The 16,978-nt window shown below is 44.1% G+C and overlaps 1 protein-coding gene across 3 annotated transcripts in view; it reads left to right on the top strand.

Annotated features, from left to right (window-relative positions):
- The first annotated feature begins 262 nt into the window (after positions 1-262).
- The window catches only part of LDLRAD3 (low density lipoprotein receptor class A domain containing 3), an 84,185-nt gene continuing 67,469 nt past the window's right edge, over positions 263-16,978 (top strand). For all 3 annotated transcript variants that reach the window (XM_061462869.1, XM_061462868.1, XM_061462867.1), the window contains exon 1: positions 263-392. In XM_061462869.1, the coding sequence (XP_061318853.1) occupies positions 359-392 (34 nt within the window). In that variant the 5' untranslated portion in view covers positions 263-358. The remainder of the gene's footprint in view (positions 393-16,978) is intronic.

The raw sequence follows: 16,978 nt of genomic DNA, 5'->3' as shown, positions 1-16,978 counted from the left end.
AAGATGTGACAAAGAGGAGGCAGCTCTCCGTGGCTTTTCCCTGTGCGTGTGCGGGCAGCGAGGCCTGCAGCCCCCGCAGGATCTCCGTGCAGGCTCCCGAGGCCTACCCCCGCGCTGACCATGCAGCTGGGTCCAGCCCCCCGCCTCGGGGAGAGCCGATCTGGCGCTGGGCCGGGGAGGTGGCAGCAGGCGCCCACGGCCGTGCTGCGGGGCGGGACGGGGCGGGACGGGGCGGTGGCGGGCACCGCCCTCGGTCCCTCCCCCGGCCTCCCACCACCCACCGGCCTCGCGCTCCGTCGGGACCGAGCTGCCGAAACGGAGGAGTTTCGAAGTTTGTGGAGCAGCCGGCGCGGGGGCCATGTGGCTGCTGTGGTTGTTGCTGGGCTCGGCGGGTGAGTGCGGGCGGTGGCGGCAGCCCGGCAGCGGCGGCGGGGCGTGCTCCGCTCGGCGGAGGAGGGCTCCGGGCCTCCCTCCCTGCTTTCTCCCGCCTCCCCTCGCCGGCTCGCTGCGAGCAGGGCCGGGGGCGCCGCCGACCTCCCCTCCCCTTCCCATGGCCGCTCTTCCCTCCCATGGCGGGCCGGACGCGGGGCTCGCTGGGTGGGCCGGGCCTGGCTGTGGCGGGCGGAGACCCTCCCCTCAGGGCGGTCTCGGGGCCCCCGCTATAGGGTGTGTGGGGCAAGCGTGTGGCGAGGCATCGGGTAGGAAGGTTTTGTTGCGTCTGGGCCAAGCTTGGGCATTAAGACAGCCGAGGGGCTGCGGCCCCGCTGGTACAACCCGGGCCGGCCGACGCGGGCCCCCTTCTCTTTGCCGAGGCCTTCCTGGGGTGGAGGAGGCCGGGGCGGGCTCGGACAGACGCACCGCCGGGGTCTGTGCACCGAAGGGAAGCGCTCGGGTCCTGCTTGGCTTTACTTGGCGTCTTCACGGGGCATTTCCTACTTTTTATTAATACTCATCTTGTAGAAACTATTCCCCCCTCCCCCGGCCCGCATGTCTGTCAAAGCCGGCGAGTTGATGATGTTTTGTGCAGCTTTGCTGCAGGTGTGAATTATTTCTTAGCGGGCGCCTTTCCAGGCAGTGTAGGTAGCCTGCCTGCATGCTGCTGGCTCTGCTTTGGAATCGCGCCGTGGCGATGGAGTGATGACATGCAATGGATACAACTGATTATCAAGTTCCATTTCTTTCTTTTTCGAAGAATGTTTGTTGTCATGATGAGCTGACAAGTTTCATAGCTTCAGTGGTAAAAGTTTGTTTCGAGTGTGTAGATGGATAGGAAGGAAGAGAAGCACAATAGGACTTGTGCTGTTTTGAAATTAACTGCAAACCAAAGCAGCAACGTTCGTATGTCTTATGTAGGTTTGTCTCTTTGCAACACTACCTCAGCAGTTCCTTTTTTTGGAAAGCTTCAGGCCCAGCTCAGGTTTGTTTATCTGGATTGTGTTGCCTTCTTCCTTATTAATTTGCATTTACTACTGCCAAAACTTTACCTAATTATTCATAGCAAGGTGTAGTTTCCATGCGTTGCATATATTTGCTTGTAATATCACCCTTAGATTCACATGGAGGGTTCTATGCTGCAAGATACTGATCTTCACATGGGAAGATTTCCCAGCCACCCACTGGTGTTCCTGCTCCGCCTTGGCCTGGGGGCAGTGACCAAGAAGACCTGTTTCTCATGTGGAAGTTAGTACTTCAGCTTTTTGACTGCAAGCTGCCCTTCTTGAACAAGAGTTACCCTGCAGTTATTTAATGAGAGGCTTTGGCTTATTTTGGGGTAGATTCAAAGAGCTTTTCAAGCCTGTTAGTTTGTTGGGGTTTTTGTGATTCTGTTTTTCTTGTGAAGAATAAAGTATGGGATCTTTGATTTCTTTTTTAAATGTTGCTTTCTTTGTATGTTTTGGCAGCCCTGCAAGCTTCCCGTAGGGCAAATTAGCTTGTCTCTGCCTGGCCTTCACTCTGTTTTGAATTTTAATTGTGATAACTCCTGAAAACATTTCTTTTCCTGTTGATCATTTTTTGGGTACAGATGGGAAACCTTGAAACCCTGGGGATTGATTTCAGCTAACAGAAAATAACCACTGTGTAGTGTCTCTGTGTCTACAGTTCTGCTAGGTGCAGAAGTCTTGTGTTGGTGAAGATACGGATGGCAAAGTATTGATCTTTTGTTTCCATCTTTATTCCTAACATTATTACTGGATCACTTCGTGCTTTTGATTCTGAAAGACTTTATCTGCATGGGAAAGGTTTTATCTTGTGTGATATGTAGTGTGAAATTATAGTTCAAGGCTAGGTTGGATGGGAGATGAGCCATAATGGGGATAAATTCTAATGGATACTGGGAATGGCTTTAAGCTGACAGAGGGGAGATTTAGATTAGATATTAGGAAAAAGTTCTTCCCTGTGAGAGTGATGAGGTCCTGGCACAGGTTGCCCAGAGAAGTTGTGGCTGCCCCATCCCTGGCAGTGTTCAAGCCCACTTTGGACCGGGCTTGGAGCAACCTGGTCTATTGCAAGGTGTCCCAGCCTGTGACAGGGTTGGAACAGGATAAGCTTTAAGGTCACCAACCCAGAACAGTCTTTGATTCTATAATTCTGGTTTGATTTCAATTTGTAATTGCAACTGATAATCAATCAGAAAGAGGCTATTGATCTGAAGCTTTATCTTGAGCTCCCTCATGCGATGGCTTTCCTTTTCCAGTTCCCTCTCCTCATTTCAGGTTTCCTCAAGATCTCGGTATGTGCACACCCAGTCTCTTTCACCAGCAAGTGCCCAGGCAGATGAAAGCAGGTTGTGCCCAGTGCTGATCCACTCCTGCTGCCCTGCCTATTTTATCCTCTGACCCAGCTCCCAGTGGTTCCCAGTTCACTTGACTCAGTGTCAGCCCAGGAGTTCCTGGACATGAGTTAGGTCCTGCAGGGATTCCAGTTACCAGCTTAGGCTGTGACAACATTATTGAGTAAGTTAATGTGGAAGAAGGTTTATAAGTTAGAAAACAGACATCTATGTTTATCATCTTCCACAGTTTGCATTACTTCAATAATAAAAGCTGATCTACACACAGTTATAGTGAGTCTAGGGAAGGATTGCTTCAGAGACCTTCCAGTATATTATAGCTGAATAAACCAATGAAATGTAAACAGTCCCTAAAAGAAAAATGGATTATCTGTAATTCTGACTATCACTGTGCTTTATCTCCTATTCAAGGAAACCTGAATCTACTGAATATATTTGAATACAGATTTATGTATTTTTTTTCTTCAACCTGCACAACCTCCATTCAGGAGTGAAATGATGGCAGGAGTCACAAATATTTAGCTAAATGAACTGTTTTTTAAAAGTATGATTGCAAAGTGAGTGGAAAAGGAAGACTACTTTTTTATGAGAAGTACAAAACTTCCTGTTTGAATTGTGGAATAGGTCTTAAAAATGGCAGCTTTCAACTGGCTGGAGAGTCAAAGTGCGGTCAGTGCAGCACTGGAATTCCTGGGTGTGGTCCCCAAGATGTCACAGCTCAGTGGAAGGACCTTTCTGAGCCAAATATGCAGTGCATATATTATACCTTTTAACTTGTTCTGTGTTCAGGGAAGACTTTTGTGCCTTGTTCTCTAGCCTTTTGGTCTAATATTGTTGGAATCACGACTGTCTTCCACAGGCAGCATAAACATGCAGGCCCACACATGTGATTTTGTCGCAATTTGTCAGTAAATCTCAAATACTGTCAAAAAAAAAAAAAAAGCAGCATCCCCAAAATCAAGCTGGGGTAGGAGCTGCTTGAAGAGTAATATTGCCATGTTCATCTGCATTGTGTAATGTCTGCTAGCTGAAAACTTCCACATGCTACTAATGAAGTAGTATTTCCTTGCATGGGACTTCATTTGTACTAACATTCAGAGATACTGCTTTTAGTGGAGGTTTTCAAGCAAAGACATTCTACATACTGCATGGAAGAGCACTGCTGAGCATTGCCCTGTTCTACTGTGCAAGCAGAGAACGAGAAAACCACTCACTACTTGGAGAGCTGCATCTGTCCTGCTTATACTCTAGGTGTGTTTTGTATTTTTGATGCAATCTTCGGAAAAACTTTTAAACTGGGTCTAGTGGTCTATAACCAGTGTTTATCTCTCTTGGCACACAAGCCAGCAGTGGGCTTGTGTAGCACGTCAGTGTGTTGGCAATGGATAAAGATTTTTGTAGTGCCTTTGGCAAGTCAAGAAACTTCCAGTGTGGCAAAGTAGTGGGAGAAATAGGTGATACACAGTCAGCCAGCTATGTCCTGGGCTGCATCACTAGCAGGTCGAGGGAGAAGATTCTCCCCCTCTGCTTTGGTGAGAACCTCCTTCAGTCCTGTGTCCAGCTCTGGGGCCCCCAACACAAGAGGGATGTGGAGCTGTTGGAGCGAGTCCAGAAGAGGCCACAAAGGTGCTTCAAGGGCTGGAGCACCTCTGCTATGGGACAGGCTGAGAGAGCTGGGCTTGTTCAGCCTGGAGAAGAGAAGGCTCTGGGGAGACCTCAGAGCAGCTTCCAGTGCCTGAATGGGTGGCAAGAAGTCTGGAGAGGGGCTTTTGACAAGGGTCTGTAGTGACAGGAAAAAGAGGGAATTACTTTAAACTGACTTAAAACTGATTAGATGTTAGGAAGAAGTTCTTCCCTGTGAGGGTGGTGTGACACTGGCACAGGTTGCCCAGAGAAGCTGTGGCTGCCCCATCCCTGGCAATGTTCAAGGCCAGGTTGGACAGGGCTTGGAGCAACCTGGGCTAGTGGAAAGTGTCCCTGCTCATGGCAGAGGGTTGGAACTGGATGAGCTTTAAGGTCCCTTCCACCCCAAACCAGTTTGATTCTGTGGTTTGCTGAAGATGTAGGTCTGCCAGCAGTCATAATGAGAACAGCTGGGAAGTACTAACCTTAGTGCAAAGCTCCACATCCATGTTGGAGAGAATGTCTGGGATTTCTCATGGGAGCCAGCACCTGCAGACAGGTTCTCTCAGGATGAATTTCTGGTTATCTGGTTTGATGTTTGATGCTGTTGTCAGACTTCCCTCTTGCAGGGTCCTTTTTGATGCAGGGACGGAAATAAGGATATGGTGATTTTGTGGGTATCATGTAAACTTAAGGGATTTTGAGTAGTGTCAGGGAAAGTGATGTCTCCTTGGCTAGGCTTCCATAGGTTTCTGTTGCTCCTTGGGTGTTTGAAGTTGCAGTGATTAGGAGCTTCCAGTTGTCCATCCCACTTGGGATAACTGCCACAACAGTAACCTGCAGTTGTTGAGGGCTGGGAGGGTGAAAGAGTGATTGCAGTGTTGCAGTCACATGTTGTGATAGGAGGTGGAGATGGCTAGCTATAAAACAGGTTGTAAAAATGCACCTTTCGTTCAAATGTGAAAAAAAGCATTACAAACTTACAGTCAGTTGGCATTGTCTGATGCAGTGGGAGACTAGCAAGCTCCATACTTCTTTGGATGCAAAAATGTCCTTGTGATAATATGTTTATCCTACTTCCATTCATATGCTGATTATCTACCAGGTGAGAAACAAAATGGCTCCCTTTGCTGTAAAGCTGTGAAATGTGCTGTGATGATTGTAGTGCTATTTTGCTATCTTGTCCATTTGGGCAGCTAATGATGAGTTTTAGGAAGCCCTGTAGACTGTTACTGTTCAGTTGTCCCACCTGCTGCAAACTGGAGCTGTGTATGCACTACCTTTGGTAGGAGGCACACTGCGATAAGTATTTAAACTGGCATTTTCAGGGCTTGAACTTGAAAACAGTTGTGAGCAGGTGGGAGAAAGATCTTATGTTTCAATAGTTATTTTTGGGTTTGGCCATTTTTGTCTTTCCAGATATTAAAGCAGAAGAGGTCTTGCAATCTTCTGCTCTGCAAGATCTCGTAACAGGATATGCCAAGATGCAGAATGGAATATTTCAAGTAAAACCAGTTTTAATGGCATATTTTAAGCTATCTCTAAAGTGAAACATTTAATGACAGGCTGCCTTTTGCCTGAAATGTAAGTAGATCATGGCTGGAGGTAGTTGTAGAGTCAGCCATTAGTATAATGAGTTTATCATTAATTTACTGACTGCTGGAGAATTTTTGAGGGGGAGCTCATATGTGTTAAAAAAACCACAACAACCCAAAACACAAACCAACAATGAAGATAAAAATTTAAACGAATAGCTTAAGAAAAAACAAATCAATAAACTTTGCCGACACCCCTGCAGAAAGCATTTAACTAAATTAGACTGTCTCATAATGAAACTGTTAATTTATATGATCGGTGGAAATTTACATTTGCTGTGGACTGAGTATGTATCCAGATACTTGTTTCTCTGACACGTACAGACTTGTTAAGCTGCAGGAACTTGATTGTGTGTTTGAGTGCCTTTTTTTATGCAGCCTCTTGTACTAGTAAAACTGCCATAGCATAAGGCAGTTTAAGCCAACTTTACGTTGCATGCAGGGTTGTCTAGTGGGACAGAAAAGCCTTATTAAGGGAGGGGATGGTGTAATGCTAATTGGTTTTCATGTGAGTTTTAATTTGCCTGTGAGAAATGTGGAGGCAGTGAGGAGGTTTCTAAATGGAGCCGCTTGTCACTCTGGTCATTCTTGTCCTCGGCTGCTTTTGCAGGTGTCCCCTTTTGGTTGATTGCAAAGGAGCTTGTGGAATTGGATACCAAATTTAGTTGCACTTCATAGAAATAAGTCCTCTGAAAAGTTGAGAGAAAAAATAGGTAGTTTCTGTTAGTGTTGAAGGGCTGGAGAATCTTGTGGCTGGATAATCAAAGAGGCCCAGATAAACAAAATCGAAGTGGAAGCAGTTTGTGGGAGGGTGGCTGATGAGAACTTTCTCCTCTGATCCTCAGGCCTTCTTCCTGCCATGGCCTGGACAGCTGTGAACTTGGGCACAATTAAAACATATCAAGCAAAGCTGTTTTTCAGATATGAGCAAATGGTTGTGTAAGTTGCTGTGCCACAGAGTGTGACATGTCACAGTGAACAGGTAGCTGAGGCAATGAGGGGAAGGTGATGTTGCCATGAAACTTGTCTAGAATGATCTCTGTACTATGAGTTTTTATCATGCTGTGTGATCCTTTATTTGGGGGTTACAGTCATCATTTTGGGGGTTGGAACCAGCTGATCTTTAAGGTCCTGTTCAACCCAAACATTCTGTGATTTAGGATTAGGGGCTAATGAACTTGTACCAGATCTGGGGAGGTTCTGATATTGTGTCCTTTTAGCCAGGAGGTTTCAGTTATTTTAAAACAGATTTAATGTCTCTCAGACAGCCTGTAAGCCTTAATTTATTAAAGGTCAGGAAGTGTGTAAGTGGAATATGGTTGAAGTGTGCTATTCTGTTATGAAACAGTTTTTTTAGTAGGACCAACAATATATTTTTTCAGTGCCGTATTTTGTGGACTTGTCTCTTAGCATTGATTTATCACTTCACTTGTGAAGGCGCCAAATGACACAGCTCCAGACAGAACACATCTGCCAGCCACATCTGTGTCAGCTCAATGCTTGTACTCTGATGGGCAAAGCTGGTCACGGTCTTCATGCGCTGCAGGATGTACTCCAGGTTGTGTTACTGATCAGCAGCATGACTTCGGGCAAGATCTCTTTCTTTCCTCGTTCTAGTCGTTTCCATTTTACCTGTTTAATCAGGGTTTTTTGGACATCAACTGTCTTTCTTTCTTTCATGCTATTAGCACTACCCTAATTTTAGTCAAGAGCTGTATGTTACAAATAACAGGCATATCTTTCTACAATTCGAAATAGCTCTTTACTTTGAAGAAATGTTTTTGATATGATGTTTTTTTCTCAAGCATTCCTGTTTTTTCTTGGTTTCGTTGGTATTGCAGTAAAGTCATTAAGATTCTTCAAACAGAGGAGTTTCAGTTTTAGAAAAATGTGAAATGTGATATAGACACACCAATGGATATAATTCTGACAATCTCCCCCCCTCTTTTGGCACCTCATAGTTGTGTTGCTTGTGCAGGGTGCTCTTCACAGGTAACACATGCTGTATTGAACCTGCTACCTAGTGGCTGCTTCCCACATATGGCCTTAGAAGGTGATACTTCAGCTGGTGTTTCTGAGTTTGGAGACTGCAAAGACAGTCTTGGGCTTTGTATTCTGCTACTGTTTTCCTGACGCAAGAGTAAGTTATGTCAAGGGCTATTAAATGTTTCTGCTGGACTTTCTATTAGTTTAGCTAAAATTCTGCAGCTAAAAATAGCACTATTTCTCATTGTGAATCCCTTTCTTGTCAAATTCAGACTTCTTTCCCTTCCTTTCTTTCCCTATATCTTTGTTCTTTTGTTCAGAAGCTGAATGCTAATGGCTTAGTCTTCACTAAATTGGTCAGCATGAAGAAGAGGAGGCTCTGGGGAGCCCTTAGAGCAGCTTCCAGAGCCTAAAGGTTTTGACAAGAAAGCTGGAGAGGGGCTTTTGGCAAGGACATGTAGTGACAGGACAAGGGGGAATGGCTTTAAACTTTCAGAGGGGAGATTTAGATATTAGGAAGAAGTGGAATGTGTTCTGTAGCTGAGTTTGGAAGGTGGTGGTTTGGTACAGCAGACTGCTAAGGACTTGGTCTCCCTAGGTTCTTGGTACAGTTTCACAAGTGAATTGTGCATCGTGAGTAAGTTACTCAGTTTCTGGGGGATCAGTTATGATGTATAGTCAATATTTTTGCTTGACACAAAATTGAAGGTGTGCATGTATGTCTACATAATTTGTGAATGTGGGCATTGTTAGTGAATGTTAAAAAATATGCTAGAGCAGTTCCTTGTGTTGTTTAATATGAAGACTAGCCCTGCTTTGCTTCACCTGCCAAAACATATCAGCTCTTCATGAACAGATAAATTGATAGAGTCAGCCCATAAGACCTCCAAAGGAAGCACATTTCAGTCAATGAACTCCAAAGGCAAAATAACTCTTCTAAGTTGCTAACCAGTGTCCTGTCAGTGGCATAAGGTGCTCTTGTGGCTGGGGGCAAAACTGTAGTCGCAAGAGCTGGGTAGAACTACACACTACTAAAACACTGGGCTGCATCACCAGAAGTGTGACCAGCAGGTTGAGCGAGGTGATCCTGCCCCTCTGCTTTGCTCTGGTGAGAGCCCCCCTGCAGTGCTGCATCCAGCTCTGGGGGCAACAGCAGAAGAGGGATGTGGAGCTGTTGGAGTGAGTCCATAGGAGGCCATGAAGATAAGATGCTCCAGGGGGTGGAGCATCTCTGCTATAGACAGGCTTAGAGAGTTAGGCTTGTTCAGCCTGGAGAAGGCACTGGGGAGAACTTAGAGCAGGTCTAAGGGAAGGTGTTTGGAACTAAATGAGCCTTAAGGTCCCTTCCAACCCAAACCATTCTAGACATACAGTCTAACTGGAACCTGAAGTGCATGTATTTTGTGCTGGGGAGAACTGTGGTTCTCCAGAAGAGTTAGGGGCTCTGATGCTGATCTTGGGGATGGGAGGACTAAATCTTCTATGTTCTGAGCCACAATAAGAAGCATGTCTTATCAAGGACTTGGCATGTGTAGAACAGTCTTCTGCTTTGCTTGCTAGAGAGTGGAAAGACAATCAGATGCCGAGATCAAGATCTGGCTGGCAAGAATGCCAACTGCCATGGTGAAATCCTGGAGTCTGAAAGAACTGTACTTGCTGCCCAATCAGTTTTTAAAAGACTAAGTCATTAAACTAATTATGCATAATTGAGATTGGCTAGGGAGCAGTAGCAGTGTGTTTGTGGGGACTGTTATCTATTCCAACTCAAAATAGACTTTTTTTCTTTTTTCTTCTTTTAACCAAGCTTTTGAAAGGTGGAAAGAATGAAGCTGGAGAGGTAAGAAATGATCCATGTGGCTGATGCTAGTCCTTTCTCTTAATAAAGTGCTGGATTAATACCTGATAAATCAGGTATTAATAAATACCTGATTGTGAGTGAAATGCCTACATTGAGTAAATTAGAATAGTAAAAAAATAAAAAATCATAAATCATGAGAAACCAAACAACCCAAAACAAACAGCAACAAAAAAAACTCAAATCCCCAGACAAACAAAAAACCCCAACCCATTGTGAACTTTTAAATTAACAGATCCTTCACTTTGCCATGTAATCAAGGTTCTGCATTTTAAACTTGCCCTTCATTAAATGGAGTACTGTTGAATTCTGATTTACAGTTTCAGACATTTCTGTTTGCTAGCCCTTTCTTAAAAGGTGAGGCATTTTTGATCTTGTGGATCTGTTGGCTTTGAGTATCAGCAAACATGAAGGTAAGAAAAAAGTGAAGCCATGTAATACTTCAGCCTATGAGCACTCAATCTACAAGCATTTGTTCTTGTACAGTTAGATGGAGGGCTTCCCCCTAGATCTGCACCCAGTATGAGTTTTGGGAACCAGGTTTTTTTTTTTCTCTCCTCCAAAAAAGGAGCCAACATGTGCAGTGAACAAATCAGGAGTGTACTTCTGACCAGAGATCAGAGTGATTGGACTAGAACTCTTAACAGTACCTGAATGATAAAAAGGGTGTTGATAGAGCTCCTAAGAACACTATGTTCAGTTCTGGGCCCCTCATTACAAGAAGGACACTGAGGTGCTGGAGCGAGTGTAGAGAAGGGCATTGGAGCTAGTGAAGGGTCTGGAGCATCCTTGGAGCATTCCATGAGGAATGGCTGAGGGAACTGGGGTGCTTAGTCTGGGGAAGATAAGGCTCAGGGGGGACCTTATCACTCTGCAACTACCTGAAAGGAGGATGGAGCGAGGTGGGGGTTGGTCTTCCAGGTAACAAGTAGTAGGACAAGAGTAAATGGCCTCAAGGTATGCCAGTGAAGGCTTAGACTGGATGTTAGGAAAAATTTCTTCTCCAAAAGGGTGGTCAGGCATTGGAACAGGCTGCCCAGGAAATACGGTAGAATCACTGTCTCTGGAAGCATTCAAAACCCGTGTAGACAAGGCCGTTAGTGACATGGCTTAGTGGTGGACTGGGTAGTCCTGGCATATTGATAGGGCTTGATGAACTTGAAGGTCTTTTTCAACATAGTTGATTCTGTGATTCTACATTAGTTACAGCAGAAATGCCCAGTGTCTCTTCCTGCAGCATCTTTGGTAACTCTCAGGTTCTCAAAGTTAAAGGCTCTCTTACTTATTACTGACTTCTATGTGAGTTAAACTTTGGTGTGTAATCAGATTAGGTATCCTTAAAATTTCTAATGGGATCCTTGAAAATCTGCCAATGGACTATTTAGGTTTTCTGATGAATTGTTTTAATGGAGCTCTGCCTTGCTATTTGTTTAAGTCTTCAGGGTAGCCTCAGGCTGCTTACTTTCCAATTTCCTTGCATTATCTATAGATAAATGTCTGCCTTACTGGAGCTTAATGGCCAGTCAGCTGAGTCAAATGAAATCTGAAAATACAAAAAAACAGTTCTTGTTGCTGACAGGATCTTCTTGTCCTAACTGAGGCTGAATTCAGAGCTGCTGGTCTGCTGACTGCCTTGTACGTGGTCTCAGTAGTCTCATGGGGACCCCGTGTTTGGCTTGTAAAGCCTAGTTTAGCTAATTTTCACTGCAGTGTTGGTGCTTCATTTGTTTGCTCATCAGTAGCTGCAAAATTAAGCAGCCCACTCTTGTGAACAGACTTTCCCATTTAAGAAACGATAAATATAACTTCCTTTGGGCCTGTATCAGAGACACCTTTGTAAGGCCTGTCGGATCCTGTTAAAATTAAACCAACAGAACTTAGACTTCGAAAATACCTGGTGGTTATCTCTCTTGAACAGGAATCTGATATGGGGTATCTCAAAGAGGCAGTTGCTTCTGGGAAATGAGGCACTCTTTCCACCTTCCCCAGTCTGGCCCTTGAAGGTGCCATGAGTTGATCATTTGCATACATAAGCCTTCCAAGCTGCTCCGCACATCTTGGTAAGAAAACACACCTGGCAAAGGCAGTGTTTACTTCAGTTTGGAAGTTGTTGGCCTGTTGAATAGCGTTGGCCTATTGTTTTGGAAAAAATTGTGTTATGGAAATGCTGTAGTAAATGTTTTGGTTAGAGAACAGTTTGAGTGAGCTCAACTGTCGAAACTAAACCCTGAGAGTAAGCAGCTCTACCAAGAGCTTGTCATTGCATGATTCCAGGGCACAATTGTTTCGGATAGCTTGAAATCTAGAGATTCATAATTGTTTTTTAAACAAGCTTCCCAAGTTGTTTCCTGGTCTTCCTGCAATGCTGCTCCTCCAGCATTAAACAGAGTAAGGGATAGGTACGTATGCATACAAGAGAGAAAAGTTGACACCATAACAGGGGTTCATATTGAGACCCTGTGAGTGTGAAGAAGAGGGCAGTTAATCACTATGTCTAAAATAACTTTAATTTTTTAGTTCCAGGGGATCAGTTACCTCTATAAAGTCACTGTGTGGTAGTCGAGCAGGCAGGAGTTTGGGAAGATGGAGTTTCATCAGCTAGAGGGAGGGCCTAGCTGTATTTTAATCTCTGGACTAGGTATTAGCTGCAATATATATGGGTATTAGACACCCCATTCCTGGCAGTGCTCAAGACCCAGGTTGGACAGGGCTTGGAGCAACCTGGTCTAGTGGAAGATGTCCATGCCTGTGGCAAGGGGTTGGAACTGGATGAACTTTAAGGTCCCTTCCAATCCAAACCATTATGTGATTCTATGATACCTGCTCAAAAACTTTTTGTTATGACTCTTCATGTTTACTACTGAGGAATAAATTATGCAAGATACACCTGTGGGCTTTAATATTAATACTTTGCATTTTTTTATTAGGAGTCTTAAAAAGCAGTTTATATATTTGGAAAACTATTGATTGGTTTGTATCTTCAGGTACCCATTTTCTTGGCATCTGGGAAGCAGGGAAATATAAATTATGCATGCTTGCAACATTCCCATGGGATAGGAGAGCATTAGTAATCATTAACAGATTAGGAAGACTGAAGTCAAGGAAAGCGGAGTAATATAATCATATAAGACATCTGTGGCAGGGATGAACCCTTGTCTCTGCTCTTCTCAAATTCCACCCAGGAAGCTGCCCTTTCCTGACAGGGATCCTGCCTGCAAGACTGGTCTGTGTCGCAAGTACTGACATTAATCTTCCCCATCCTGAAGCTTTTTGCCAGCATTCCTATTGGGAGCAGACTAGGAGTCGGCACACTGGCATTGAACCATTGCAGTGTTTAATGTGTCATTGTGGGGTTTCAACAGCAACTGGGTGATGTACAGCTGCCAGTTGGTAAAGCCTCAACTCTGGCAACTGCTGTTGAGGGTGGAAGTTCCAAGAGTGTGGAAACTTTCGTGTATGTGCATGTGGACAGCACATAGGGCTGTCCGTTTGGTAAGCCTGATGAAGAACTGGGAAGGGGCAGGATAGGTAACACAACATGCAATGAATGGTCATGTCCTCCTATGTCCGTTTGGTTTTTAGTAGTACAAATAGGTAGTGGCATCAGTGGAAAGCTCAGGTGGGAAGTACAGTAGGGGTAGACTGTATTCTTTTTCCTAAATTACTTATATGTGTTGGTGGTAGGAAATGTGCCTCTGTGGTACCTACCACTGACAGTCTTCAGTGGCTGGCAGGAGGGTTTTAAATCCAAGACTGAGTTCTGTGTCTTTCTGCTGAGCTTCTAGTTGAATTTATTTGCCTTGGCAGAAAAGTTGTCTGATTTGAAGACACGCTATGCACAGGCTTAAAATATCTTGAAATAGTAGGGTTTGAATACCACCTTTGCTTTTTCAGGAGCAAATACTGCCACTGAACATGCAGATCACATTTGAAAGTGCTTTTTCCGTAGCTGCCCTTTACTTCAAACACAGCCTTTTATTTATTTATTCCACACACACCTCCCCCCCCAGCCCCCAACAAGGTAGTAAGATGTAGTTACTGAAATTATTTGATTTTGTGCATGGAGCACTCACTGTGCTTCTCTGAAGTGGGAGTATTTCACACATGGGTAGAGTGGAACACAAATCAAGGTGATGTGTGATGATGTACAAGTAGAATCAAGATAATATCGTAGAGATAACGGTGCTCCTTGGCAGTACATAACACCAGGCCTATTTGCTGTCTACCTCGCTTTGTGCCTTATTGAAATGGAGGTACCACTTACCCACCTCAGGTTCTTGAGTTTTGTAAAGGCTGGTAAGTGCTCGGTATCTCAGAGTGATTGTCATCAATAATTCATTATTACTTAATTGCTGGAGCTGACTTCTGATTGATTTAGTAAGTAGGACACTAGGAAATGGCACTTCTCCCCAGTCAGTTCTGTTTTGCTGCTTTTGCCAGCCTCTCATGGGGGAGTTGTCCACATGCCTTCTCACTCTGTCATGGATGCTTTTTCCTAGGGCCACAATAAAACTAGAGGAGCTTGCAAAAAGAAGGGGATAGGCAGCATCAGATGGGGTTTGGGATTTCTTTTTGCATCAGTAGCATGTCCAAGAAAGGCTGGACCACAAAGACTGGAGTTGGAGGGTTCAGCTTGGCACTTGTGACACACCATCACTGTGTGTTGATGCATCTTTTGCTTGCTCAGATAGACGGTTTTCTCTTGGATGGCTGTCTTTCATTCCTGCTGCTCCTCAAAGTGCTTAGGGTTCTGCTTGTTCTGTCTATTGCTGTTGCCTATAAGCTAGTCTGAGAAGACTGTTTCACTTGTCCCTTTTAGCTCACACATAAAACACATGAACACCATGTAGGACACTTGTGGCCTGTGTTGTTTTCCAAGAACAAGTTGTTTGGTGCTAGAGTCCTGGGCAAGCTTTAGCATTGCATTTTATTCTCTATATCTTAGTTTTCCCTTGATGCTTTCAGCTATTTCACAACTATGGGTCAGTGTACTTATGTTTGTGTTAACTTCCTGAATGTAATTATTATGTTTGAGTTAACTTCCTGAATCAGAAATACCACCTACATAACTTGCAGCAAAACAATGAGTGTGTAAATCTGTCTTTTGCAGCGAAACAGTGAGTGTGTAAATCTATTTTCTGTGTTGGATATTGTGTTTAATTAAAGAATTAATTGCATAGGAGATTAGGAAAATGAGAAATCCATTACATTCAGCCTTTGAGTGATGGAAAAATTGCAGTTAAATGAATTGTATTTATTAATTGAGCTTCATACCTTTTTCCTTTTTAAAAGGGACTGACAGTTGAATAAGAGAAACCTTGTTGCTTAAGTAGAAGGCCAAGACAATAAAAGTGCTTTCAGTATAACAGGCAACTATATAGTTAATTTCTCCTGCAGCTGCTCCGGTTACATGGCCATTAACAGTTAAATTATTAATAAAGTAGTGCTGAAGGAAGCTGATGTTGGTTATCCTCTTTCCTCTGTGCTAGTCACCAGGGGCACAGGGGTCTCATTCCTCAAGCAAAGCGAGATGCAGACAGGCTTTCTTCCAGACTTGAACATGGCCAAGTTGTCAGTGTCTTTCACAAGGAATTTATGTTACAAGGAATGATGAGCAATCTCTTACCTACTGGCAAATGAAGGCCTGCCTAGAATGAATGGGTTTGGGAGGCACTTTGCACTGGTGTCTCTGATGGCCAGAACACCCTGATGTATTGTCATGGTTTAACTCCAGCTGGCAACTTGGCCCCACACAGTTCATTATTATTGCTCACTGCCCTCCATTGGGATGGGGGAAAGAATGGGAAGAGTAAAAGTGAGAAAACTTGTGGCTTGAGATAAAGACAGTTTAACAGGTAAAGCAAAAGCCACGTGCACTGAAGCAAAGCAAACCAAAGAATTCATTCACAGTCCTGGCTGTGCCCCCTTCCCAGCTCTTTGTGGGCCCCCATCCTGCTCAGTGGTGGGGTGGAGTACAGAGCAGAAAATGCCTTGGCTCCTCATAAGCACTGCTCAGCTGTAACAAAATACACCCCTGTGTGATCAGCACTGTTTCCAGCACAAATCCAAAACACAGCCCCATACCAGCTACTATGAGGAAAATTAACTCTGCCTCAGCCAAAGCCAGGCCAGTTGTGTTAATGTGAGTCACATGTTATCCAGTGACTTCACCTGTGTCTCATGATGGTGCTTGTCCTGTGTCCCAGGCAACATGGCTTGTTGTGTTCTGCTGATGTGGCATGTCTCCTGCTAAGAGGAGGGTAGAGCTGTCCTGTGAAATTGCTGTGACAGATTGTCACTAAGCATTAAAGTGCCTGGTTTTGGAAGGATCTTGAAGGATAGTGGCTTTTTTTTGTTTGTAATAAAAACAAGATTTTAAAAGGTCCTGATTTCATGGTGTGTATGATCTAAGTGCAGGATTCATTATCTTTGCCAAGTATATTTGTCTTTGTAACAGTGTTTTTTTTGGTGGTTTTGTTTTTTTTTTGGTGCTAATGTGCTCATCTCCATATACTGCAGTAATTTGCCACTACTTTGTAATATAAGTGCAGGAAAAATTTAGGGAAGATAATTGTGTTGAATTAAAACCCACTTCTACTTTTGTAGGAGGAAAGTCTTTGCTCTTTTTCATTATTTTTTTCCATTTGCTTTGCATCTTCTGTGAAGTATATGATCTCTTTCTGAACTATTTAACTAATTTTCTAAGGCTACAGCAGGGTCCATTACCTCAAGGAGCTTTGTACCTTACCTGTGAAGACTTGTTCCTCTGATCCCGATGAAGTGGATTCAGAGAAGAGAGAAAACCTCATTGTACGGATGACTGCAGTTAACTGGGCTTTCTGCCTGGGAAGGTGGGAGCTGTGACTCTGCAAGTCTTTGACAGAAAATCTGAGCAGAATGTGTCAGCTTGTCTTTTAAGAAAAGTAGAAGTTATTTTAGTGGCTTGGAATCAAACTTTAAGAAATGAGTGTAAGAAGAACCTTAGGTGCCTTTTTAAGGAAATAATTGCTTCCAAGTGTTTTCAGTTCAGGTTTCCCCAGGAGAAAAATGATTTTTGGATGTTCAGCACCTCTCTTATGAAGGTGGGCTGAGAGAGCTGGGCTTGTTCAGCCTGGAGAAGAGAGGGCT

The sequence above is a fragment of the Pezoporus flaviventris genome, unplaced genomic scaffold (genome assembly GCF_033815535.1).
Source record: "Pezoporus flaviventris isolate CSIRO_AGI_PZ_B2104156 unplaced genomic scaffold, CSIRO_AGI_Pfla_v1 ptg000036l, whole genome shotgun sequence".
Classification (NCBI taxonomy): Eukaryota; Metazoa; Chordata; class Aves; order Psittaciformes; family Psittacidae; genus Pezoporus; species Pezoporus flaviventris.
Note: the sequence above shows the minus strand (reverse complement) of the source record. Positions and strands in the feature narration are given on the sequence as shown.